At 37.2% G+C, this 27,376-nt stretch overlaps 1 protein-coding gene and 1 long non-coding RNA gene across 6 annotated transcripts; one reads left to right on the top strand and one right to left on the bottom strand.

Annotated features, from left to right (window-relative positions):
• Positions 1–17,678: 17,678 nt before the first annotated feature.
• On the bottom strand, positions 17,679–21,977 carry LOC145037348 (uncharacterized). 5 transcript variants are annotated; one of them, XR_013678783.1, is made up of 6 exons: positions 21,635–21,964; positions 20,747–20,763; positions 20,591–20,662; positions 20,153–20,236; positions 18,407–18,557; positions 17,679–18,316 (listed from the first exon to the last, which is right to left on the bottom strand). It is a non-coding gene; the product is annotated as an uncharacterized LOC145037348 (long non-coding RNA). The 5 variants fall into 5 exon arrangements; XR_013678786.1 differs by lacking the exon at positions 20,747–20,763 and having other exon boundaries at positions 18,407–20,075; positions 21,635–21,977; XR_013678784.1 differs by lacking the exon at positions 20,153–20,236.
• Positions 17,951–19,067, top strand: LOC145037347 (GEM-like protein 5). Its single transcript, XM_078985988.1, has 3 exons — positions 17,951–18,209; positions 18,290–18,564; positions 18,752–19,067. The coding sequence occupies exons 1-3, from the start codon at positions 17,951–17,953 to the stop codon at positions 18,950–18,952; spliced, it is 735 nt and encodes a 244-aa protein (XP_078842114.1). The 3' UTR covers positions 18,953–19,067.
• Positions 21,978–27,376: the final 5,399 nt, after the last annotated feature.

Here is a 27,376-nt window from a genome sequence, read left to right as displayed (position 1 = left end):
GAAATTCAAATTGAACTTGATTATTGATTCTTGATTTAATACGTGAAATTACTAATAGAACATGTTCCTGAAGGCATTGTATTTTAGCTATAATTGTTACTATTTTATTAAGAAGTAAACAGACTTTGACAGATGTACAAGCAATTGGTCATAACGGTTTCAAATTTTCTGTTATTTATTGATTTGGATTGGTATGATTACATTGAGATTTTGTGATTTTATTGGCTAATTAAATGGTGTGGTTTAGTGTTCATGTGGTTTTCCTGTATTTATCCTTTCATCCTTTGTTTGGATTTTTTAAGTTGCAAACTAATCACAAAATTATCACTAAACATATGAGGTTGTTGCAATGACTTTGGATGGTAAATATTGTTCATGGTTATCATGCGCTAGAGGTGTATATTTTGTTGTTAAATTTCATACATGCATTTAGAATTGTATGTTGGTATTTTTGGTGTGTTTTATGTATGAAATCAGGATTGCATGTTTATTACACTTGCATTGGCCGAAGAGAATGAGAAGATCAAAGTTAATATTGAAGAATTGAAGGTGTGGAAACCAAAGATTGTTCATTAAAGGCAAAGATAGATTGTTGAGTATAAATATGTTGGAATATTGTTTGTTTGAATGTTTGGACGTGGGGTTTGAGAAGTAATGTGTAACACCCAAAATCTTGAGGAATAATCATTGAGAATAAATCCCATTTAGAGGGTTGGACACGGTGAGTGACAACCCGATATTTCAACTACATGTAAACGACCTAAAAAGTCAAGTAGTGTAACCGCGTTAGTTGTAATAAAATTTACTTCGAAAATAAAATATCGAAAAATCACTAATTAAATTACCTTTTATGATAGATGTCATAAAACCGTGATCGTACGTAAAAAGAACGCTCAAATCCAACTTCGTATAAGAAAGTTAGGAATTTTTCAAGTTCGGCTTAACGGCAGACGGCTCAAAACTCGAATCAGAGATCGGGCGACTTTTGGCCGGAATGACCTAAATGAGAATCGAAGGTCTCAACAATGGTATTTCAGCGGTAAAAAGTCTGGCAAAAACCGACGTCATATAAAGAAGTTATGAATTTCTAAAGAAATTTTCTTACCGCGACCTTTTAAAAATAAATAATAAAAATAATTTCGGAATTTGCCGACGGAATCTAAACAAAAGTTGTAGAGTATAGTCTCACCTTCGCGGGGATATAAAGAACGTCGAAAACGGAGTTCGTATGAAGAAGATATGAATTTTTGAAGTTTGCTAAATAATTAATATATAAATTTAATTCAAAAATTCGGTATTATCCGAAGGGGGAGTCACCGGGTTCATCCGAGTTACGCGCCGCGTAACCCCGTACGCCCAGCGTACGCGAGACCTTGGCCTCGGTTCATCCACGTCGTTCCTATGTGAGCTACCCCGACCCGTCCCATCCGAAGCCGAGGCAGTCGAGGACTCGGTCACGCATGACGCACGAGTACGCCCCGCGTACCGAGGCCTCTCAACCCCCTATAAATAGAGATGCGAGGGTTCCGGGAAAACACCCCATTTCTCTCGTTTCTCTCACGATCTTGCCTCATTTTCTGTGCCTGTGCTACCCCGAAGCCCCGATCACTTTGCTCGAGTCCCGAAGGTCGTTTGTGGCACCGAGATTCCCGAGAATCCCGAGGAAATCCACTTTCGCGAGCCGAAATTCTGTCCGGTTTTCATCCCGCAACCTCCGATCTTACAAGTGAGTTCATACCCCTATAATTCACACTTTTAAATGTTTTATGAGTACTTTTACATGCTTTTAGGGGGGGGGAATACAAGTAAAACACTCGATTATTATCGTGTGTTATATTAACTTTCACTATACGCGTTTTATCAAAGGAATCACATGTGATTTAAAACTATTATAAGGAAACTTTCATATGCAAATTATACCACGACAACATTTTATCTTTTGAAATGAGAAACGATTTATGTATTTATATAAATCAGATACTTGTTTATACTACCTTTCCGTGTGTCGGTTTTGACACTGCAAAAACTACAATTTTCATAACAAGTGATCATTTTTACTAAGGGTTTATTATACACGAAACAAACTTTTAGGAAACTATAATACGTATAGTTTCACGAGAATACTACGAACTTTTACATACATGGAAATACTATTTCAAGAAGCTACTTTCATATACAATAACGAACGAACGTTTTCACACGTAAATCAGTTTTATACTATGTTTTGTGAGACATTAACTTCACGTACGTTCGAGTACACATTTCAAGTCCTGTATTATATACCAGAATCCCTTGGAGGGGGATCATGGTGTTTGTGTATAGATCTATACGGGCTTGACAACCCGCGCCCTGACTGTTAGCTACAGTCCACCATTTGGGGTGACAAACGTCAGAACATTCCAAGGCTTGAAGAACGTTGTGTATAGGCATTCCTTGTCAATAGCATGGTTATAAAACTCACATGGAGTATTAAAAACACAATGATTTACGGGGTTTTTCAGACATATTGGAATTTTTATACGTACATACATTTACTAGAAACAAACATTTGTCCTGAAAGAAGGCTACATATATGCTAGTAGAAAATATAGGATTTTCTAAGAACATGCAAACAAAGAACAAAAACATTTCATTTCATACAAACATTGTCATTAAATACTTATGAAACTCACCAGCTTAAATGTTGATCTACTCTTTCAAAACTACTTGTATGTCCCAGGGATTCAGTAATTACAGGTAACAAACGGATTTTGGAGAAGGGACGTTGCGGCGCCAATTTAATTTCATATTTTGACATCATAATGTAATTGATTTTGAACATGTACAATTTTAAATAATGTAAACTTTCAATTATATATATATGATGGTTGTATTGCTTTCTTTACTATGTATTCATTTGTTACGTTACCACATGAAGTCATCCGCCCCCGAACGTTTCCACCGTTCCGGTTTGGGGGTGTGACAGATTGGTATCAGAGCAATGTTTATAGTGAACTAAGTATATCGAACCTCATAAGATATACAAACTATAAATGCTTAGGGACTCAAAGTCTCTGACAAAAGTTTTCGTACCTAAAATCCTTATTTCATATAAATAGATTATTTTAGGTTATGAAAATCCAAAATACATGCATACAACAACACATTTTTATGATAAAAACTATACAAAAGTATTAAGAAAAGTTGGACACTACGATTAGTTCTCGAGATATGTAATCAAATTTGGGACGAATATAGCCCGATCAACTATGTTTATCTGAAATTAGACTAACGTATATCGAGGAATGATCGTAGTGAGCAACAAGTCAAAACTTAATAAAATACACACTAGTATCTAACGTACAATTTAAATATTATAGGAGTATTTGGTGCATACAATAGATTAATTAGTATTACATGTCTCAAGTTTTGTTCCAATCTTATAACCCTATTCTCGTATAGTCAAATGGTTGTATTTCACCCGCATGGGGACCCCTACTACCCAAACCAAGGCAACAGAGGATGGATTGAGGAGGATCTGGAAGAGGACAATGAGCCTATCGAGTTGGATGGAGGAGATGACTCTGGTACAGACTCGGAACTAGAGATAATAAACCCTCCAGCAATTAGGAGGAACTTCCAAGGACCGACTCCCGTTTGGGGAAGTCACCTCGTCCACTTGAGCCAACAACAAGGGATACGCTCTCCCTAGAGTATGTGTCGAGACTTCTACAACATCAGGGACGGAGGTTCAGCCGACCGAGCACTTCCGGCGATGGTAAGTAAACTGGCCAACCAGTCCTTCCAATCGGGGGTCCAAGCAAACCGAATCCGAGAGGTCAACGTGAAGTACAAGTCCACACGGCCGATATCCACCGCCTGGATATGTTGCAGAATGACATCCACCTCCGCGCCGAAGCATTCCAAGCACAAACGAATGCTGCCCTCGCAGAGTTGAGGGAACAACAAGCCACCTTCGATAGGTGTCTTATGGAGTCGAAGCAATCAGATGCGGAATCGAGCTCCAAGCGCAACACACGTTGCAAGTAGTACTTGCGAAAACCTCAAATTTTGTTATAAGATAGGACTTCGGCTAAAAGTTTTTACTCCCTTTAAATTCTTGTAATCGGAGACCCTATTAAGGGTGAAATTTTTGTGATCGTTGTATCATCTATCATATTAATATAATTCGCACGCTATAACTACTACGTTGAGTATCGTGTTCAATCTTTAAAATATTATGGAAAAACCATATGCTTGTTCATATATTCGGACTTACGAATAACCTTCACTCTTTTATCTGTGAGACTCATACTATCATCTGTTGTTGAACTATATCAATTTAGTTCATGAGACACATTCATTATTCATTTATTCTTATCCATATCATCATCTTTTAAACGTATAGTTAAAGATGCCGCCACGCAGGGATCCCAGGCGTAACCCTAACAACGAAACACCGATACCACCACCACCTCCACCTCCTCAATTTGATGCTGTCATGTTCCAAGCAACAGTTACTGCAGCTGTGGCAGCTGCCATGTCACAGATCAATATCCCAGTCACTACGGGTTCAGGAATTGACATACATCCTTCCAACCATGGCGATAGTCATGGACAACCCCGGGAGTGCACCTATAAAGACTTTACGAATGCTAAGCCTCGGATGTTTAATGGAACGGGGTGTGTGATGGTTTTAAGGTAGTGGATTGAAAGAACGAAATCAGTATTTGAAATCTGCTCCTGCCCCGAGCACAGCAAAGTCAAGTTTGCAACTTACACATTTACTGATCGGGCTTTAACTTGGTGGAATGGCCACGTTAAAGTACTTACCCTGATATTGGCAAACTCGATAAGCTAGGAGAGCTTGAAAATCATGTTGATGAGGGAGTATTGTCCACGAGGAGAGATTCAAAAACTCGAGCACGAACTTTGGACTCTGGGAATGATTGGTACCGACATAGCAACTTATACCAATAGATTCTGCGAGCTGCCAATCCCTTGCCCAGATATGATTGCTCCCGAGAGCAAGAAAATAGAGCGATACATTTGGGGACTGTCGCCCCAAATTCAGTCAAGCGTGCTAGCTTCAAAACCTGACACCTTTGAAAGTGCCAAGGAGCTGGCACAATCGCTTATTGATTACGGAAATCATCAACACTCAACAACTTCTGCAACAGAACCACACAAGGGAAACAACAATAACAACAACAACAACAACAACAAGAGAGGGTGGAATAAGGGAAAGGGTGGATCTTCCCAAGAATCCTCGAAGAAACAACAACTGGTTGCCATAAACGCTGCAACGGTACCTACTACTGTTCCTACAAATCTCTACCCAACAAAGCCTTATGTGGGAAACCTCCCAAAGTGCACCAAGTGCAATTACCACCACCATGGACCGTGTCGGGAAATGCGGTGCTCTAACTGCAACAGAAAGAGGCACACTGTCCATTTCTGCAAGGCCCCTGCAAAACCGATCACTCAAGTTCCCGGTGCTGGTGTAGTCCAAGCATGCTACGGTTGTGGCGAGGTGGGCCACTACAAAAGAAACTGCCCAAAGGCAGCAAATACCGGCGGAGTGGGACGAGTACTAGCTATTTGTCATGAGGAAGCCGTAGCTAATCCTACAGTAGTTGCTGGTACGTTTCTTCGCGATAATTCATATGCATGCATCCTATTCGATAGTGGAGCAGAGAGAAGCTTTGTGAGCCAAAACTTTATTCACTTACTTAAACGTAAACCTAGCATGTTAGAAGAATCATTCATTGTAGAAATGGCAAATGGGAAAACGGAAAACACTAATTGCATATACATGGGTTGTACATTAACTTTAGACGGTCACTCTTTCCCAATCAACCTTATGCCAGTCCAAATAAAAAGTTTCGACGTTATAGTTGGTATGGATTGGTTAAGTCCTCTTCGCGCCGACATCATGTGCTTTGAAAAAGTCGTTCGTCTAAATCTCCCTAACCATGAAACATTAGTGATCTACGGCGACAAATCAAGTACAAACCTTCGCATCATTTCGTGCATCCAAGCTCGAAAGTGTTTGCGGAAGGATTATCAGGCATTTCTTGCACACATTATCGATACGAGTCGGGAGGTAAAAGATATAAATAGCATCCAGGAGGTACGGGATTTCCCCGATATCTTCCCTGAAGAACTACCGGGATTACCACCACAACGCCAAGTCGAGTTCAGAATCGACTTAATTCCAGGGGCTACCCCTGTAGCGAAATTGCCCTATCGTCTGGTACCAACAGAGATGCAAGAACTTTCCAGTTAGCCTAATGAACTTCACCAAAAAGGATTCATCGGACCAAGTTTCTCACCTTGGGGAGCACCGGTCTTGAGCAATCTAACACTTCCTAAGTGTGAATGCAACCCTAATAAACCTTGGATCTATGTTTGTCTAAATACATGCAAAATAATAATTTTCCAAGGTTTATAACCTATCAAACATGGCATGGGGAACATTTCAACATAAAAGAGTTAGAAGAGATTACATACCTTTTGGTGAGTTTGGTTCTAAGGAGTTTGAGGGCCAAGCACCAATAGTGTGAATGCCTCAAATGGAATCACAAACACCACAAACTCTTGGAAAACTTTGAGAGAGTATACACCCTTGTATAAAATCGGCCACACACATGCACACACACACTAGTTCACTAGTTTTCTCTTAGGCTCCATTTCATGCTCCATAAGCATGCTTATATAGTGTACATGGTTAGGGTGAAACCCTAATAACCCATGTCTTTTCCTTTCCAAGGATCCATGGGTTAAAAGCTCCATGGATCATCCATGGACTTCCACATAAGCCTAGCCCATTAACAAATGAGTATTAGCCCACACTATATAAAACAAATAGCCCATAATCTAATTAGTCTTCCTTTTAATCTCTAAATTAATTCATAATTAATTTAAGACTAAAACTAATTAAATAACGTAACTTCATATTAATATATTATAACTCATAATATGTTAATAAACATATGTGTATAACTCTCATAAAATTGTCCATAATAGTTTGGATGAGATGCAACCCAAATGGACCATGTCGGTCGGCTCAAGTATATACCAATTAAGTTATGGACTTAGACACCTTATCCAACAGACTCCCACTTGGATAAGTCTAATAACTATATTTGCCTATAACTTCAGGAACCAACCAGCAATCGTAGCTCTCGAAAACTCCCTCGAACTATGAAGACTTTGTTGAACTATGAAGCGCCATTTGAGATAAGTGATCACATAATCCTCTGTTCTCATGATATCAGCCGGACAAACACATGGAACTATGTCTTGCTTATTGTCTAGCAGTTGTTTCTCGATTTTCCGATTTGTTTGACGAAGAACTTCACTGAACACATCGGTTTAGTTCTGACCAGGCCTGGTACATGGGTCAACACAAAATCATCGAGGGGCCCAGATATCGCTTCTATTTCTAGAAGGAACAGATAAACTTCGACTAATATGCTTGTTCTACTACTTATTGAATTGTACACAAAGGCACGTTTTATAACATCAAGTTACTGATGCATTTACGTGCAATCAATGCACAACCAACTTATAGGTAACAACTCATATCTCTAGGTTTGAAGATTTATATGATATTATCGTCTCACGATCACTCGAGATAAATTCCATGAAGTGATACAAGTGAGCGTGGGTTTATACCAATACTCATAACTTATGAGTACTCATGAATGTTGCAGCAACCATTGCCATGTCCAAACACCTTTAAGGCATCTACAAACCCAATTCATGACAATCTTGATTCATACCTACTTCCGACGTATGATCGATTGTGGAGGTTTGAATAAATTAATTATTCTGGAAGTCAAAACATGCAAAACTGAAACAATAGTAAATAATTGACAATGATAGTAACACTTTACTCATAAATAAATCACAAATTTTATTCATCATCAAACGTCGATTACATTTTACAAGTTTCAGGAAAACTATCTAATCTGTAAAACTAATATCGTCCCTTAGCCCGATGCGTCTCGCATGCTGAAAATGCTTAACCCTCGTCAGTCCCTTCGTAAGGGGATCTGCAGGATTCTCATCCAACGATATCCTCCTTGTCACAAGGAGTCCTTCTTCAATCTTGTGTCTTATGAAGTGATATTTTTTGTCAATGTGTCGAGATCTGCCATGATCTCTTGGTTCCTTGGCTAAGGTAACTGCACTATTGTTGTCACAGAAAATCTCTATAGGTTCCTTAATAGCTGGTACAACGCCAAGGTCTCCGATGAAGTTCTTTAGCCATATCGCCTCCTTCGCTGCTTCACTCGCTGCTATATACTCTGATTCACAAGTCGAATCAGCCACCGTCTCCTGCTTGGAACTCTTCCAAGAAATTGCCCCTCCATTTAAGGTAAAGATCCAGCCCGACTGAGAGCGGAAATTATCCCTATCAGTCTGAAAACCAGCATCACTATACCCTAATACTCTCATGTCATCACTGCCACCAAGGGTAAGGACCCAATCCTTAGTTCTTCGCAGGTACTTGAGAATGTTCTTTACCGCTGTCCAATGAGCCTTGCCAGGGTTCCCCAGATACCTGCTGACCATGCTCAAAGCAAATGCCACATCAGGACGGGTACAAGTCATAGCATACATGATCGAGCCAACTGCGGAAGCATACGGTAATTGGCTCATCTCAGCTATCTCTGCCTCGGTACTCGGACTCTGAGTCTTACTCAGTTTGGTATTGCTTTGGATCAGTAAATCTCCTTTCTTGGAATTCCCCATGTTGAACCTTTTCAACACCTTATCCAAGTAGATACTCTGACTAATTCCAATTAGTCTTCTACTCCTTTCTCTTAATATCCTTATCCCTAGGATATAGGTAGCCTCCCCTAGGTCCTTCATAGCAAAGCACTTCCCAAGCCAGGACTTAACCTCCTGCAAGGTTGGGATGTCATTTCCTATGAGTAGTATGTCATCCACATATAGTACCAAGAAGCTAACTATACTCCCACTAGATCTGACATACACGCAAGACTCATCTTTGCTTCTCGAGAAGCCAAACTCTTTTACCTTCTCATCAAAACAAAGATTCTAGCTACGAGATGCTTATTTTAATCCATAAATGGATTTCTCAAGCTTGCATACTCTATTAGGGTACTCTGCACTGACAAAACCCTTTGGCTGATTCATGTACACATCCTCAGCCAACTTTCCGTTGAGGAAAGCGGTTTTGACATCCATTTTCCATATTTCATAATCATGAAATGCTGCAATGGCTAACATAACCCTAATAGACTTAATCTTTGCTACTGGCGAGAAGGTTTCATCATAATCAATACCTTGAGTTTGAGTAAAACCCTTCGCAACCAGTCGAGCCTTATAAGTATGCACTTTTCCTTCCATGTATGTCTTCTTCTTGAAGATCCATTTGCACCCGACTGTTTTACGGCCTGGTACATTGTCAACCAAGTTCCAAACTTGATTGTCATACATGGACTGTATCTCACTGTCCATAGCCTCCTTCCATTTAGCAGACTCTGGGCCTGCTAGGGCTTCCTTAACACTGCTAGGTTCATCCAAATTTACCAATGTACTATCACTGATGAACATATCACCTTCCGTAGTAATATGAAAACCATAATAAAACGAAGGTGTGTTCCTAACCCGTGTAGAACGCCTTGGAGGTACAGACTCATCAGCTGGATCAACAGGAGTTTCCTCCTCAGGTTGATTGCTAGTGTCTGAGGTTCCTTCACCAAATGATTCTTGAATTTCTTCAAGATCAATCTGCCTCCCACTGTCTCCTTGGCTTATAAATTCTTTCTTGCGAAAGATCCCTCTTCGTGCTACAAAGACCACATTCTCACTGGGTCTGTAGAATAGGTAACCGAAGGATTTCTGTGGGTAGCCGATGAAAATACACCTTTCACTTCGGGGTTCAAGCTTATCATGAGTTTCACGCCTCACGAAAGCCTCGCAACCCCAAATTTTGATGTGGTCCAAATTGGGAACCTTCCCAGTCCACATCTCATGAGGTGTTTTGGTAACCTTCTTTATAGGGACTAGATTAAGGATATGGGTGGCAGTCTCTAAGGCATACCCCCAAAAAGAGATTGGTAACGAAACTCGACTCATCATAGAGCAAACCATGTCCAACAAGGTTCAATTACGCCTCTCAGCTAGACCATTCAGCTGTGGTGTCCTGGGAGGAGTCAATTGTGAGACAATCCCACACTCCTTAAGATAGTCAAGGAACTCGGTACTAAGATACTCACCACCTCGATCGGATCGAAGCATCTTAATGTTCCTGCCCAATTGATTTTCTACTTCCTGTTTGAATTCCTTAAACCTTTCAAAGGTTTTTGACTTATGTTTGATTAAGTAGACATACTCATATCTACTAAAATCAGCAATAAAAGCCACATAATACCGATTAGCGTCCCTTGTGGCGGTTTTGAATGGCCCACATACATCAGTATGTATTAGGTCCAACAAACCCTCACACCTCTCACAAGTTCCAGTGAAGGGTGATTTTGTCATCTTCCCAAGTAGACAAGATTCACAATTATCATCCGATTTAAGGTCAAATGATTCCAAGACTCCACTCTTTTGGAGTTGGCCTATGCGTTTCTTGTTTACATGTCCAAGACGACAATGCCACAATGATGCCTTATCTAGGCTAGTAGAAGAATCAATATACAACACATTATTTCCTAAGTTGTCTACAATCGACACAGTTTCATACACACCATCACAAGGTAATGCTTTAAAATAAAACACATTTTTAAAGAAAGCATTAATACCACTACATTCATTATCAAACGAAAAGGTAAAACCTTGTTTGTACAAAGCATGAAAAGAAATAATATTCCTCGCCATTTCAGACGAGTACACACATTTATTCAAATCTAATTTTAACCCATTATTTAGCAACAAAGTATAAACTCCAATCTTGGAAACAGGTGAAGCCTTCCTATTCCCCATGATTAAGTTTATCTTTTCGTGCTCCACATCCTCACTTCTTCTTAGGCCCTGCAAATCAGAACATATGTGAATACCACATCCTGTATCAAGCACCCAAGAGTTAGAATATGCTGAGTAATTAGACAATATAGTGTAAATACCTGCATGGGTGTTGGAAGACATCTGAAAGAAGAAAGTTAGTTTAGATTAGATATTTAGGATCCTTAATGTCATCGTGGCCACCATGTAACCAAGAAGACGTCTTCATGAACCTCCTTAACCCCCTTCTTTAAACGAATTGAAACAAACCAAGATAACCAATTAACATAAGACATCAACACCGAAAACCCCACCACCTAAGCACCTACAAGATCACCGACATGGGTATGGAACATGAAAAGAACAAGTGAGAAAGACTCGACACTATTATGTAAAAAGACCTAAAATTAGAAGAACCTAATGTCGCCTTATCAATAAAAAGTCTAGCTGACGCCATAGTAAAAAGACCTGAAGGATCAAGCATCCAAATCCACCTATCAGGAAATGAAAAAAGAGACACGGAAGACAACAAATTACGTAGATCCTCCCACTGCTCAGCCTCAACACCTCCATTAGGCATTCTACGAAAAGAATGATAAAAATGATCACATTGCCATTTGATTTAGATTGAAATATTAGGATCATTTTCAAGAGCGAACAACATTGAAAAAAGATAGTTTAAGCACCCTATCATCTATCCAAAAATCTTCCCAATAACGTGTTTGTGCCCCATCACCAAGTTTCCTTTGACAATACTGGATCAGATTCACCCTTTTTCTTCTAAGAAGCATGAAACTTCAAACAATATCAAACCAAGTCAATCTCTGAATAGGAGGATTACGATCTAGAAAACCATGAAGCCTATAGATGGCTCTAGTAACCCGAGACCATAAACCATTTTCAGCATGACGAAATCTCCAAAACAACTTAAAGAGAAGCGACTGATTAACAGCAAAGAAACTACTCACCCCTAGACCACCATGCTCCTTCGTGATATATACCTTATTCCAACTAACCCAAAACATTTTTTCTCCATCTTTCTAAGAACACCCATTGGCACTTTCTAATAAAAAAATGTCAAGATAGAGCCCAAAAGCGATTTTAGAATAATTAATCCCCCACTAATAAAAAGAGTCTTAACTTTCCAACGAGATAATTTATCCACCATCTTCTGAGTCACACCCTTCCAGTTATTAAGTCTCGCCATGTTCGCACCAACAATAACTCCAATGTAAGTAAACAGAGTTTTCAAGGGAGCACATCTCATAAAGTCTGGCGTACGATAACCCAACAATTTGCTCTTCTGAAAATTTATTTTATGACCAGACACCAAAGAAAACATCTAAGAATATTAGTAGTGTTCCTAAAATTCAATGTGTTCTACTCTCCAATAAAAATTGCATCATCTGCATAAAAAAGATGTGAAAAATGCTTATATTCGCCTACTATATGATTAAGAAATTATCATGCTTAAAACCTCTTTTATTATATACATGACACATTAGCTCGATCTGATTTAGCAAAAAAAGTTATCGTTCTTTTATCAAGTACAAATTTATAGTTTGGGATTAAATTCATCATCATTTGATTCATACGTCAACCGATATAAGAAAAAGTAAATGGAACAAACTCATATAATAAATATGAAAATATTTTTAGCTTTGTAACCATTGTTAAACCAATTTATGTTTGGATGCTTATTTTGTTGAATCACTTTGTCCAAACTTTTGAGCGTTAAGTATATTGGATTTTACCTTGTAGATACAAAATTTACTTAGAAGGTAATACCACATACTATTCAAAATTAGTTGTGGTGCACTTAAACCGGCCCAAACATCCTTGTTAGAAAAGACATTCCATTAAAAAAAATAGAACTAAAATTGATATTTTTCATTGTTACTTACCTCAAAACAATATTAATCTTATGCACTAAACTACAAATAAGGATCAACTTGCAGGACTTTTTTTTTCTAGTTGTCTACAAAATGTCAATATTGACATATTTTATGACGGTTTTGGTACCCATGGCCCTATCTTACTCCATCATTGGATGTTAAGTTTGTTAAACTGATTATTTCATTCAAAAAGAAGATTTAACACCCCCCCCCCCCCCCCAAAAAAAAAAAAAAAATTTGATGGATAGGTTAAACAAAAAGGTTAAGGCCATAGGGTACGACACATATTTTGAACTGTAATGGTCGATGTGGCAGGGATGATCACGAGTGAACACCGCCCCCATAGTGGCGTAGGGGTGATCATAGGCGGATCCACATTGGAGCCTGGGGTAACCCAAGATACCCCTAAAAAAATTTCAGTGGTATATTTCATTTATGTTGAGCTTGAAGTGTCTTCTTCCCCACTAAAACCCAAGCCGTCCTTAATTGTTTTTCAGTTTTTTCTCTCGGGTTTGGTAGCTAAGAGGGAGGGAGAAGCGATTCAAATGGTCCAAGTGAATGTTATTATGAGTAATGGTTAAGAGGTTTTCAAAGATTTGAGCACTTATATGTTTAAATTGAGCAAAAAAAAATCGTGAATACGCAGCTGCGATGGCTGTTATCAAATAGATAAAGATATTACGTTTTTGACACAATTGACCACTCGAGTTTAAGGATATAAATGGAATCTACCATTAAGCCAATTTATTTAATTAAAGTAGTTTTTGGAAATTGCGATTTGCCCCCTTGATATATATATATATATATATATATATATATATATATATATATATATATATATATATATATATATATATATATATATATATATATATATATATATATATATATATATAAAAGGTTTTCTCAAAGAATAATGATTTAATTCTATTATGACTATGAGTATTACTTTTATTATTATTATTATTATCTTTTATAACAATTAAAAGAATTAATTATCGGAATCGAAATGGATGTTACAAATATAGATTATCACTCTTTGCAATTAATCGATTTCGTAAAATGAAAAAGTGAAGAGGTGAACTTTAAAACGTAACTTTGTTATGGAAGTTGAACTTTATGTCTAATGAAATTCCGGTTTTATTTTTATTTTTTTCTTATTGTATATGACATGACTTTATTATTATTATTATTATTATTATTATTATTATTATTATTATTATTATTATTATTTACGGGGATACCCTTTTACTTTGACACTGACTCCATCACTAGGTGTGATGCAAATTGACTACAATCACAAATTGTCACTGCTAATTGAATCCTATAACCTCAAACATTCAAAAATACATTGTTGAATGCATTTTATCATTTTGTGTATATATAAAAATTACTTTTCAAATTTAAAAGAAACACTTGCATTATAAATACCAACAATTTTTTTTAACCATTTCACACCTCAAAAACACTCAAATCTATTTATATTTTCTCATCTCTTCTTGAAAGTATGGATCCAAATCAAAATAACTTACCTACTCCAAACACTCCAAATGATCTATATTCACATCTTAACTGCATGCAAATGTTATCATCCACAATCCAATAATAACTTTTGTTTACCAACATTCTATATCACCTAAACTACTACTAACAACAAATACCAAAACAATTCAATCAACTCAAATTCCAAGCTTTTCAACAATTTAAACCCCAACCTTTGCAACTTCAACATCTTCAACCACAAACTTCTCAACCTCAACAATTTCAAACACAATCATCTCAAGTCATATTTTCTCAATCCCAACTATAAACATTGACGATGACGACGACAAAAGGGTCCAAAAAACACAACAACCATCTAGAAGAAGGTAACTAAAGGAAAAAGCTACAAAAAAGTGGTACAACTTGGAACGAAGATGAGCATGAAGCTTTATTAAAAGCTTGGATTTTCATATCGTGTAACTCAAGGACGGGCAACACACAAACGGGAAACAGTTTTTAGCTTCGTGTTTTAGACCACTTTCACTCACTATCAAGAAGGTAAACAGATCAAACGTATGATGCAGTCAATGGAAAATGGCATGAACTACGAATGGCTTGCACCAAGTTTAGCGATATATTTGAAAATCTTAAAAATATGCATAAAAGTGGTAGCAACCATTTCAAGATTTTATCAACCACATGCCAACAATACAAGGTTACCAACGGCAGTAAAACATTCGACCACCAAAAAAATGGAGAGTTTGTCATAAGGATCCAAAATGGGTCCTTAATCCGGAGACGTCACATTCACATTCAACCACGACTCCAACAAAAAGCCAAGAACTTCCAAGTCGGATGTGAATTTTGGCGTCAACCTCAAGGAAGACTTCGATGGCACCAAGGGGGAGGGTCCATTGGAAGTACAACTTCATTGACCAGCGGGAAGGGACAAAGGGAAAAAAGGCGGCTTCTTTAAACATAAAATCGAGTAGCAAAGACGTACTTACGGAAAAAATAGACAAAACTCTAAGTTTTTTAGCAAAAATATGAAGCTACAGAGGAAGTTCGTCGCCGAAAAATAGCATTTAGCGATCTTCAAATTATAAATACAAAGTCCCAATCGGATCTCGACCCGAAAAATCTAGCGACATTTCTAAAAAGGGTTATCTATAGAAAAGTTCCAAACTTTTTTCAAAAGTTTCAATAAAATCCTAATCTTTTTTTTAACAGAAAAGTCTAAATATTTTGATGTTTTGCCTAAGTTAACTAAAAAATTATTTTTTATATTTTAACAACAAATAATATATTATATGATTTTTCAAAATCTGTTCAAAAAACTTTAGATTTTAAGGTTTTTAATTTATATGTTTATTATTATTTTTTTTTTTTTTATGTTTTTAAGTAATTTTCTGTAGATAACCCTTTCTAAAAATTCAACAAGTACGCAGAAAATACGAAAATTAGGTTTTAAGGTTTTTAATTTATATGTTTAATTTTTTTTTTTTATGTTTTTAAGTAATTTAGGTTTAAATTTCTATGGTTTTATTTGTTTTTTTTAATAATTTAGTTTTGAAATTTTATATTATATGTTTTTTTAGTAATTTAGGTTTAAAATTTAAGTTATGTAATGTGTTTTTAAGTAATGTGAAATATTAATTTATGTTTATTAATTATGTTTTTTATTTAATTTAAATGTCAAAAAAATAATAATAATGTGGAGCGGTAATCATTTCCAAAGGCTAGTGAACATGTAAAAAATGTAAAGTGATATATAGATGACATAAATTTTCTAATGGATTGATGGTGACCATAGCCTAAAAAGTAAATTACACGAATGGTCCTTGTGGTTTGGAGTAATCTGCACGTTTGGTCTTTAATTTTTTTTACTCAGAAGGTCCCCCAAACGTTAGTTTGATGCCTCTTTGGTCCCTATCAGACATAAAAAGATTATTTTGCGGTTAATATATTTCTTTTTGATTTTATATTATTTATTTATTATTTTTAAATTTAAAAGAAAAAAATAAAAAATAAAAACCATCAACCCATTCATTTCTCTTTTCCCATATCTTTTCTCTCTATTCTCTGAGACTCCATTGTCTCCTTCTTACCACCCCCTTTATTATCTTCTCCGTCCCTCGATCGCCACTCCTCCATGGATAATTTTCATTGCCATAACACTGATATCACACCATTAAAGACTTCGTTTTCTCTTAGAGCTTTCATCTCCCTTTTCTCTACGGCATGTCAAACCCTAATCATTGTTAGGACCCTTCTTGTACATCTTCGATGCTTCGTCAATATGCACCAACTGGGTACCAAAGTTGAACCGGAGGGGTGTCGATATGCCCTAGTCGTCGACCACCATCGAACCGTCGATATCCATAGATCTTTTCTTTTCCATCATTCCTGCTGCTAGACCATCTTCCATATTTCTTGCTACATCATCGATCTTTTTGCCATATGGGTTTCAAAAATTAATATTGTGAAGGTTTTGGATCTATTGTCTTTTTACCAGATTTTGATATTGGTTTTGGTTTTGAGGTTTATAAATCCATATTTCCTACTGCTTCATCAATTATATGAATCCAGATTTTGATATTGATTTTGGTTTTGAGGTTTAAGATTGTAAAGGGTTTTGGATCTATCGTGTCTTTCCATTTCTTGTGAAGTATGGTTTGATGATTGTGCTTTGTCAGTCTTGTACCGAACTCCCATCGTCAGAGGTACGAAGGAAAAGAAATAAAAAAGTGTTTTTTTTTTTTTTTATTTCCTTTTCCATATTTTGATTTTTTGAAGTTTCAATTTCAATGTTTGTACTGGTTTGGCTTTGAGGTTCAACTAATATGATTTTGAGATTTGTATTAATCATGGTTGTTGGAGATGAACCGAATGCCCGATTGTAAATGTTGAAATTAAATTTGTTACCTGATTTTTGAAAGAGGTGCTGACAGTGTGGGATGTGGGATGAGAATAATGATCCAATAAAATAAATAAATTAATTAATAATTTAAATAATAATAAAACTAAAAAAATATTTTTAAGAGCAAAATAGTCTCTTTATACGTTATAGGGACCAAACACGTTAGGACGTTCCAAATTAAAAAAACGCAGATCATCCCAAACCACAAGAACCATTCTTGTAATTTACTCTAGCCTAAAAGTCCAAAAAGAAACACAAAAAAACGTGCAAGTATAGGGACCATTTTTGGCGTTATTCTAAATATTAAAGAGATTTATGATGCATAATTTGACATTTGATGAGTAATTTTTTTTTGTTTCGATATTATTTGGAAAAATAGAAAATAATTGGCGTTGACATTAACGTGTTTGAGTGTGACATACGGAAACAGATTAATTAATTTATTTGAGATTTGAGAAAGCCAAAGCCAAGTTGCGAGTCGAATTTGTCAGCGGAGAAACCACGCTGAAGCAACCCCATCCATAGCAATTCCCAACTCTCGATTTCGCATCTTCAGCCATCATCCCCATAAACATTTGTTTAAGCAAAATGCTCTTCATTTGATACCTTTCCTATTAATCAATCTTATCGTGTTTACGAATCTTCATCAGCATTTGTTCTTTGTTCTTGTTCTTCCATTTGATCCGTCGTTATGTACCCACAACAACCACCGCCATCGTCTTCATCGTCCTCCTCCGATCCGGCAGCCAATTATTGGGAGACTCACGTCATGGGAACACCGGTACCCCCTTCCTCCAACCAAAACAACCCCCACGCTCCTCCCAATCCCTACGCCCAATACGGCGCCCCTCCGCCTCAACCTCCGCCCAACAATATCGATAACGTCAAGAAGAAACTTAATACGTGGGGCAACAAGGCGGAGGTCGCCGCTACCAACATCTGGAGCAATTGTAAGTCCCTTTCTCTTCCCTCCATTTAATTTGCATGTATGTGTGTGTGCCTTATTCATGGTTTTCTGTGATTGATTCAGTGAAAACAGGGCAATCTGTAACCGGATCTGCGTGGGGGAAAATGAGTTTGACAGCGAAAGCGTTAACTGAAGGTGGATTTGAATCCCTTTACAAACAGAACTTCACGACTTACTCACACGAGAAACTCAGCCGGACTTTTGCTTGTCACTTGTCGACGTCCACCGGACCTGTCGCCGGAACTCTTTATCTCTCTAACATTCATGTCGCCTTCTGTAGCGATCGCCCCTTGTCTTCCATTCAACCCAACGGCATGGAGGCTTGGATCCACTACAAGGTGAAGTTGTTAAGTTAATATAAACTTTTACATTAATATAAAGTATGTATTTTTTCTTATTAGTATCTTACTTTGGTTTTTTTTGTTAAGTAATATAAAAATAGAAAAAAGGAAAAAGGTGAAGTTGTTATTTCTTTTCTGTAGCTGTTGGTTATCTGATTTTGATTATTTAATATAACTGAAACAGGTAATAATCCCATTGGAGAAGATAGCCACAGTAAACCCAATCACAATCCCAAGCAAGAAACAAATAGACAAGTACATTCAGCTCTCTACAATCGATAGTCAAGATTTTTGGTTTATGGGTTTTGTGAATCATGACAAAGCATCAAAACATCTTCTTGCTGGTGTCTCCACTTGTGTTAAATCAGTCCCAATTCATCAATAAACACGAATATAAAATGTGGGTGTTTGTATGGTATTTCTTTACTATTTTATTTGATGGATAAACACACATTAATTGCCCATGGCTATGTTGATATCTGTTACTATTGTTTTGTTTACGTGCATTGGTTTTACTAATAATGCTTTTAATGGTCTGCATATAATTTTTTTATGGAGGTAGACACTATAAACTATGAGAAAAAGGAGCAAATGCAAGATATAACAATGTACATTTATTAATTTGTGTATTATAACATCCTACTTTTCTTTTTTCCTATTATAACATCACACTTTCAATTTTGTTTTTCTTGTTTGAAAAATCTGTCCAATTATGCCATTGTACTTTCAAAAAAAATTCTTATTCAGACATTCCACTTTCCATTTATACCTTGATTTTTGGACAATTACAAGAAAATAGTAACGCACTTTCATTTGTTTTGCATCTTGTAGCATTCTACTTCTCTTTTTCCATTGAAGCATTATACTTCCAATCTTTTTTTCATAATAAAATGGTGAAATACATTGCTATCTTTTGCATTTAAGCCTTGAAAAAACTACCATATAGATGAAGCTAGGAGTGATTAAGAATCTCAAATCTTCTTCACCAATCATCTTTTTTTAAGAAGATTTTACAAAACAATTCCACCAAAACAGAAACAATTTTTTTAGGCGTGGGTTCATAGATTTTGTCACATGACATGACATTACACAGAATAATAAAAATCAACGCCTCTTCTTAATTCCCTTTACAGCATTGGACTTATTAGGTGGGGTTATCATTAGATACACGAATAAAACCACAAGGAAGATTACGGATACTAGGTTTCCATATTTCATCATCAGGCTCTGAACATTTACCAAAAAACACACAAAAGCCTTCAGTTTGAACTTGTGTAATATTTTGAAAAATCTACACACACTTGTATCATTATACTTTTGATATATTTCTATTAAGGACATTAGGGTTTGGAAGATCTACCCAAATAATAACAGTGAAAATTGTTTTGTATAAATGACATTGCTCTAATTAGGTAGATATTTAAAGTAAATCACTATTTCTTGCATTCAACTTCGTACATTTGTTTAGAACCTCATACTGAAAAAGGGATGCCATACAGTTTCTAAAACTACATAAAGAAAAGGTAATGTAAAGAAATGCATTGATAAAAAGAAATAAATAAATTTAAAAATTAAAAACTTGTACCTTAACCTTAAAGAGTAGCAGCCATCAAGCAAGAATCCATGCTCAATAACAGCAATGTGTTAACAGTGAGAAACAAAAACACATCTAGAAGGATTAAATGCAAAAAAAAAAAAAAAAAAAAAGAAAGAAAAAAGAAAAGCAACATACTTTTTTTTGTCTATTATAACATCCTACTTTCATTTCTTCTTATTCCATCATTTTACTTTGAAAAATCTATGCAATTATAACAATTAGATTTTTCAAAGTACAATGAAGTAATACGAAAAAAAACTGAAGGTAAAAAGTTATATTTAGGTAGATTTGTTATAGAAAAATGCCTTTTTATTAAGAAATGAAAGTGGGATGCTATAATACACAAATAAATAAAAGTATAATGCTATTTTTTGCATTTAGCCAAAAGTTGGTTTATAAAGTATTATTTTATGGTAAACAACTTACAATACCAAGTGTACTTTTGCGTGGCTTATCTGATAGGATTTCAAGTGGCAGAAGTGGGGTTGAATATGCCTCCTAAAACAGTAAAAAAGATTGTAAGACTATAAATAATAATAAAAAAAATAAAACTACTTGAGGATCGATATCCATGAATCTAACCTGTAGTTCTTGAAAAGCTGTTACAGGAATGAAAATGTATAGAATTATATACTTTACAAAGTAAAGGAATTCTTTTTATTTGACGTAAAAAGATATGCTGAAATGCTTAATCTTGCAACTAATTTGAGATAAAGGGCTTCTTGCAAATTGATTACAGTCTTACAGAACATATCCAGACCATAAACACTACTGACCATAAATGGAGCATACTAAATAACAACTGAAATTGTGGGGTATGATCAGGAATAACAGTTTTGAAAATGGAAATGAGGAATAATAGGTTTAAAAGTTGGATGAAAAAATTCATTTTTGATTGAAATGCTCTTCAGTACTAATTCTCATGTTCTATATTTTCAAAAACTAATAATATATGCTACCAACTGTTAGTGATACTGATAGAAGGCGTCAAGTATTCACAGTTCATGACACATAGAAACTAGGAAACAGTAAATGGACATCAATGGAAAGTATTTTTCCTATTGAAGTTAAGTGGAAGTCGTGAACTCTATAATATATAATAACATCGAATTAACAATCTTTTGTTAACAAGTCAAATGAACAATAAGAAAACAAAGCTTGCAAAGTTAACCACTCTTAAATCGTAACAAAAATCCAAAAGGTACCAATCTCTACCAACGTTTGAGATTGAAATACGCTCTAAGCAATATCAAAATGCAACCAAAACACTGAATCTACGAGCAATTACATGTTACAGAGCTGACGAGACAATCAATTCACATCAATATAAATATAGTAACCAAACATAAGAAAAATGAATTCAGATACTTGAAGTACATGCATGCAGATGCATATCATGAATCGGAACTATGGAGCAAAGAATCAGAGGTAGATGTAAACAACAGAATATAAAAGGAGGTGATTGCGTACACAGATCCTTTGTTATAGATGTTGATGGAAACGGAGAGTTTTTTGACGGCGGAATTGACCCTACTGAGTGTGGCTTTCTTGTGTGCGAAGATGAACGGAGCACCGGATCTGAAATTTACCATCGATGCGATCAAGAAGAGAACTGCAAAGGAGAGGAAAGAAAACATGGTGGTGAACTTGGACATTTCTGTGATTTGATCGTACTAGCATGGATTCCAAATTAGGCAGGGTTTTTGTACTTCAGAGAAACTGGGTTTAGGTGGGGCTTGAAATAGATGGGTATCCGGCCCGGATATTTGATTTCGGCTCTGATCCTGAAACAAAATGGAGTGTCTATACTTATGGACTTATTGAAGGACCGATCCCCGTCTTGAAGGCCTAAATATTTACTGAAATTTAAGTCGAGATAATCTTTTTCTCTTTCTTTTTAGTAAAGATAATCAAGAAACATATTTAAAAACTTTATAATTTATTACATAAATAAAAGCCAATACTTTTTTCATGATTTAATCATTTTGTCAGCCAAAGCCATCATACTTTTACAATCCTTTTAAGTTGACCGTTTTGACATGGCTAAAAAAGGTTACTCTAAAATTAATGTAAATGTTTAGTGGTTTTAATAAAATATTTTACACTAAACCATTAAATTTTTGATAAAAAATTTTGTTATAGAAGGTTTAAGCATATCAAAATGGTTGAAATAGAAAATATTGTCGAATTTAAGCGACGAAACTGATATATACAGTGGTTATCAGTCTTTTATGAATTTTGCTTTTTATTATTTAGATAAATACAAGAAATAAGTCATTTTTCAAATGTATTTTTTCTTGTTAGTATCTTTGGTTTTATTTGGTTAGTAATATAAAAGTACAAAAGAGGAGAAAGGTGAAGTTACTTCTCTTCCATAACTGTTGGTTATCTGATTTTGATTATTTAATATAACCGAAACAGGTAATAATCCTATTGGAGAAGATAGCCATAGTAAACCCAATCACAATCCCAGGCAAGAAACAAATAGACAAATACATTCAGCTCTCTACAATCGATGGTCAAGATTTTTGGTTTATGGTTTTGTGAATCATGACAAAGTATCAAAACATCTTCTTGATGGTGTCTCCAATTGTGTTAAATCAGTCCCAATTCATCAATAAACATGAATTTCAAATGTGGGTGTTTGTAATGTGTTTGTATGGTATTTCTTTACTATTTTATTGATAGATAAACTGTAACACCCCGAATTCAAAAGGTCAAGAAAAGAAAGAAAAATCCCAAGTCAAGAGGTCTACTCGTCGAGTCCAGAAGGGAACTCAATGAATAGGAGAGGATTCTCGTCGCGGGATTAGTGACCTACTCGACGAGTCGGTAGACTGACTCCATGAGTTGGTATGGGTTTGGGAAAACCCTAAATTCGGACTTTGTGCCCTATCTAAGCATCTCATTCTTAAGGCCTCGCCCATGTCTTGCAACTGATGAGTCATGGAACCCCGTCTACGCTCCTACTGATAGTGAGATACGGGCCCGGCCCACACTCACTCCTTCCCTAACCTGGGCCTCACCCCTACTCTGCTACTAATGAGATATGGAACACCGTCTATACTCTGCTGATGGTGAGATACAGGACCTCGCCCACACTCACCTTCCTACCAGGCACATATATGTATCACACAGACAACAAGTATAACTATCATGCACTATTCCTTGGGCACCCACCCACTAACATTGGACCTCGTCCTGAATATCATACTAGCATACTGTGCCTAGGGCTAACCCCCAGGTCTTCCTACTCATGACTACATGGGCCGACATTATGGCCGTAGACCCATCCACACAAAAGGGAAACTCACATGCACTTGCTGAACTTGTTGATACCTCTCTGGCTGCTGCCCGAAAACTCTCTGAACTGCGGCTCCACTAGCTCCCCGAGCTACCAATACTAATATAACACTTAGTCTAATAGTCCTTCGAAAGTCAACTAAGTCAACTCTCGTCACAGTTAAAGTCCTGGTCAAGGTCAACCTTCCAGGTCAACCCTACTTACCGAGTATGCCTACTGACTCGCCGAGTTCACACGCTCAGAGTTCTTCCATTCACGACTCGACTCGCTGAGTCAGACCATGACTCGCCGAGTCCACCGATTTCCGAGTCCTGTCGTGTCCAACTCACTGAGTCTCCACCCGACTCACTGATTCGAGTCTTACCTCGAAGGGTTCGGGGTTTCCCGACCTGACTCGCCGAGTCCAAGGCAAATTTCAACAGACTCGTCGAGTTGCTCATTTAACTCGTCAAGTTCCTCCTAATCTTCATGCTACTCGCCGAGTCCACTCGAAGCACTCGTCGAGTTTATTCAGTCTTTCATACATTCAGAAGCTTTTTGAGTCATGCAGGGACTCCAAGCTACAGATCCATTCTTCCAAGGCCTATTCCTCACGTAAAGTTGCGAACTTTACGTATAGCTAAGGAGATCTAGGCTAAACACACCACAAACTAGGGTTTAAGACAACCATACATCACCTACACTCTCAAGGCTGATACTTTATGACTCTCTGGGCCAAGACACAATTGGAGCTAAAGGGATTCAGCTTGGGGACGTCCAAATCCGAAATGTATCATACTTGGTCCAAAATCTCATAAAGAGGGACATGAAATGATCCAACAATTAACAAGGCAAGGAAAGAACTTGATTACAAAAATGAGCAGCTAAAGAGATGAATCTTCTGGATCCACAACCTTCCTCTTGAACCCTCAACTCCTTCTTCTCCTTCTAGGCTTCAAGAGCACTAGGGTTTCGTGGAATAGCTTCTGGACAATGGGAGCAACAAATGAGGTTGATAGAAGGAGAATAAGATGCTTAAATAGGGTACAAGTCCCGGAATTAGGGCTTTCTCAACCCATACCAGACTCGCTGAGTCAGTCTCCCCGACTCATCGAGTCAGTCACTTAAACCGCGACACGGATCACGCTCCGACTCGTCAAGTTCCTCCCTGGACTCAACGAGTTGACCCTTTGACTTAGGGTTTTCTTTACTTACTTGGCCTTTCTGATCTTGGGTGTTACAATATTAGGGGTGAGGCCCGTGATAAGAAGGGAGTGAGTGTGGGTAGGGCCCGTATCTTACTATTAACAGGAGTATGGACAGGGTTCCACAACTTCAGTAGCAGGACAGGGTCGAGGCCCTAGTTAGGCGAGGCCTTAGATCGGGGAATAGTTAAAGAGTGTTTATTTGTTAGTATGCTATTTGATTGTATGTATGTGTGTAGCGGGAGAGGACCGAAGATAGGCGGGGCCTAAGAGAGACAGATCCGTATACCGAGTGGGGCTCGAAGCCAAGTGGTACCTGATGCCAGGTGGGGCCTGATGTCGGGCAAGGCCCGATGCAGTGGGCGGGGGCCCAGTACGTGGTTATGTGTTCATGGTTATGCGTATATGGCATGTGGTAGGTTGGGGGAACTCACTAAGCTTTGTGCTTATGGTTTTCAATTTTGGTTTCAGGTACTTTCGGTAGAGGAGGGAAGAATTTGGGGTGATCGCACGTCACACACACCAAAGGAGTTTTAGCCTAGGATGTTTACTCTGATAAAACGAACAAGTGTTTTGAAATGATACTCTGATTTGTTATATAATCCTTTAGTTTTGGTTGAAATGATTTAATACTTATGGTTTTATTAATGTTGTAAAAAGGAATTTTTGGTCATGATTTTTGGGATGTTACAAGTTGGTATCAGAGCCTTGGTTTGACGGATTCGGGCACACTCCTGGGTTTGTCCGAATGTAAACTGAGTACTTGGTATGATAATTTTCAAAAGAGAATCATTTTTATAAAAGAGATTGGGAAAAAAGAAAAGACTTTTTGAGAAAAGAAAAGAACCATGAAAAGTGCAAGAAACTTTGAAAAAAGAGAAAGGGTGTGGTGCATGCAATCAGTCGAGCTCAAGTAAGTTCTTGCAAATTACCCATTCAGGTTTATGTTATGATATGATTGTGTGATCAGCATGCTAGATATAGGGCTAAGGATCTAGGAGGATGCCTTATATTCCTGTTATATGTGTTTATTAAGTTGCATGCTAGTATCGATTAGACAGTGGTAAGATAGCTTGTTTAGGTTATGCCTGATTTTATGAGCTTAGAATCGCATGCTAGCACAAATTCTTGTTATGTAGATAGAATTGCTTGATTATGTTCTGGTTAGATTTCCCTTTTTTTTTTTGAATTCTACTTGCTTTGTACTTTGTGGAACTCTGAGTGATGGGAGTTAGCTATTAGGTGAATACGTCAAGTCACATGTGATCAGGGTTGAATAATCTCAGAGTGATGGATTTGGCCCTATTGCACAGCTCTTGTCTGAGTCTAACCATTGTAGGGACGAGTCCTTTACTCGAAGGATTATCTGAGCCTCATCACATGTGATGGTATTCAGGTAGTGGCTAATTGGCATTATGAAGATGCCTTCAGTAGCTGAAGACTAGGTTCGGGTTGGAGGTTACCCTAGGGCAAGCGTAGGATGAGAGTAGTGTTGGGAGCAGTAGTAGTAGTAAGGGACTTGGTGGAGTCGAGGCAATTCTTGAGGAAAGTAAGGATAGATGTGGAAGGTAGTATGGGCCCGTACTACTGAAAGTAGAGGATTCGTACTCAATTCAAGGAGGGCTGAGATAAAACTAAGGAACTTGTAGTGTGTGTGATCCCACAATAGTGATGTGTATTTTGATGGTTGTTATGATATGTTTTCAGCATGGTAACGTTGTGGGAGAGACCAGTGATCGGATCAGGTGCTGGAGAGGGATCAGGCTCAGGTTCAGGAACTGAGCAGATGAGGGAGTTTGTATCAGCCGAGATTACGTGCAGTATTCATAAAGAACCCTAAGAAGAAGATCTATGTATTCATAAAGCAAGGTTGAGACTTTTTACCAAAAATGTGCCAAAATGCAACCAGAAATCAAGATCTAGCAGCTCCTTCTTGTATCACCAAGCTTCCCTTTCTTCCAATGGCTTCAAACACACACAAAACACTCAAAATAGCTCAAAAACACTCAAAAGTGCCTTAGAGTTTCGAGGTTAGGGTTTAGGACAGTGGAGGCTGGAAATGACGCCAACACTTGAGACTTAAGGTGTTTAAATAGGGTGCAAAACCCTAAAATTAGGGTTACCTAAACAGCGCCCAACTCGTCGAGTTGGCTACTCTAACTCGCTGAGTTGTCTCATTAATCTCGCGACCAAAATAACTTTTACTCGCCGATTTGAGGCTCCTCAACTCGTCGAGTAGAACCAATAAATCCTCACGATTCTTCATTTTCAACTCGTCGAGTTCAACTTGAAATTGGCATAATTCCACAATTAACCTTCTAGATTTCGGGTGTTATAACTCTCCCCCACTTCAATTATATTTCATCCTCGAAATCGCTCCTTATTAATACTCATAACAAAATGAACAACATGCAGAACACAATCAAAATATTATGCGCATAGAAAAACCTTCCCAAGGCAACCAAAACCCAAACCAAAACTTCCCACTTGAAACCAACATTCAATCTTTCAGCCCTTACAACCCACTTCTACCTTTCCGAGACCTAAAATCTATGATGGTCTGGCTCCCTGACAGACCGCTCATGCAGAAACCACTCCCAGCCAAACTTTCAACGAATAATAGACTAATCATAACAATTCCAACAATGATCTATCCAGATCTCCCGAAACCAACCTTAGAATAGTCCTTCAATCCCGATGAAGAACGAATCCTCAATCCCTTGA

Source organism: Lactuca saligna, chromosome 3 (assembly GCF_052625555.1).
Source record: "Lactuca saligna cultivar CGN05327 chromosome 3, ASM5262555v1, whole genome shotgun sequence".
NCBI lineage: Eukaryota > Viridiplantae > Streptophyta > Magnoliopsida > Asterales > Asteraceae > Lactuca > Lactuca saligna.
Note: the sequence above shows the minus strand (reverse complement) of the source record. Positions and strands in the feature narration are given on the sequence as shown.

Bases quoted from the DNA above. Each gene is read 5' to 3' on its own strand.
- LOC145037347 (XM_078985988.1), top strand. From the start codon at position 17,951: ATGTACCCACAACAACCACCGCCATCGTCTTCATCGTCCTCCTCCGAT. The intron at 18,210-18,289 runs GTAAGTCCCTTT...TGATTGATTCAG, and splicing joins TACCAACATCTGGAGCAATT to TGAAAACAGGGCAATCTGTA. The intron at 18,565-18,751 runs GTGAAGTTGTTA...TAACTGAAACAG, and splicing joins AGGCTTGGATCCACTACAAG to GTAATAATCCCATTGGAGAA.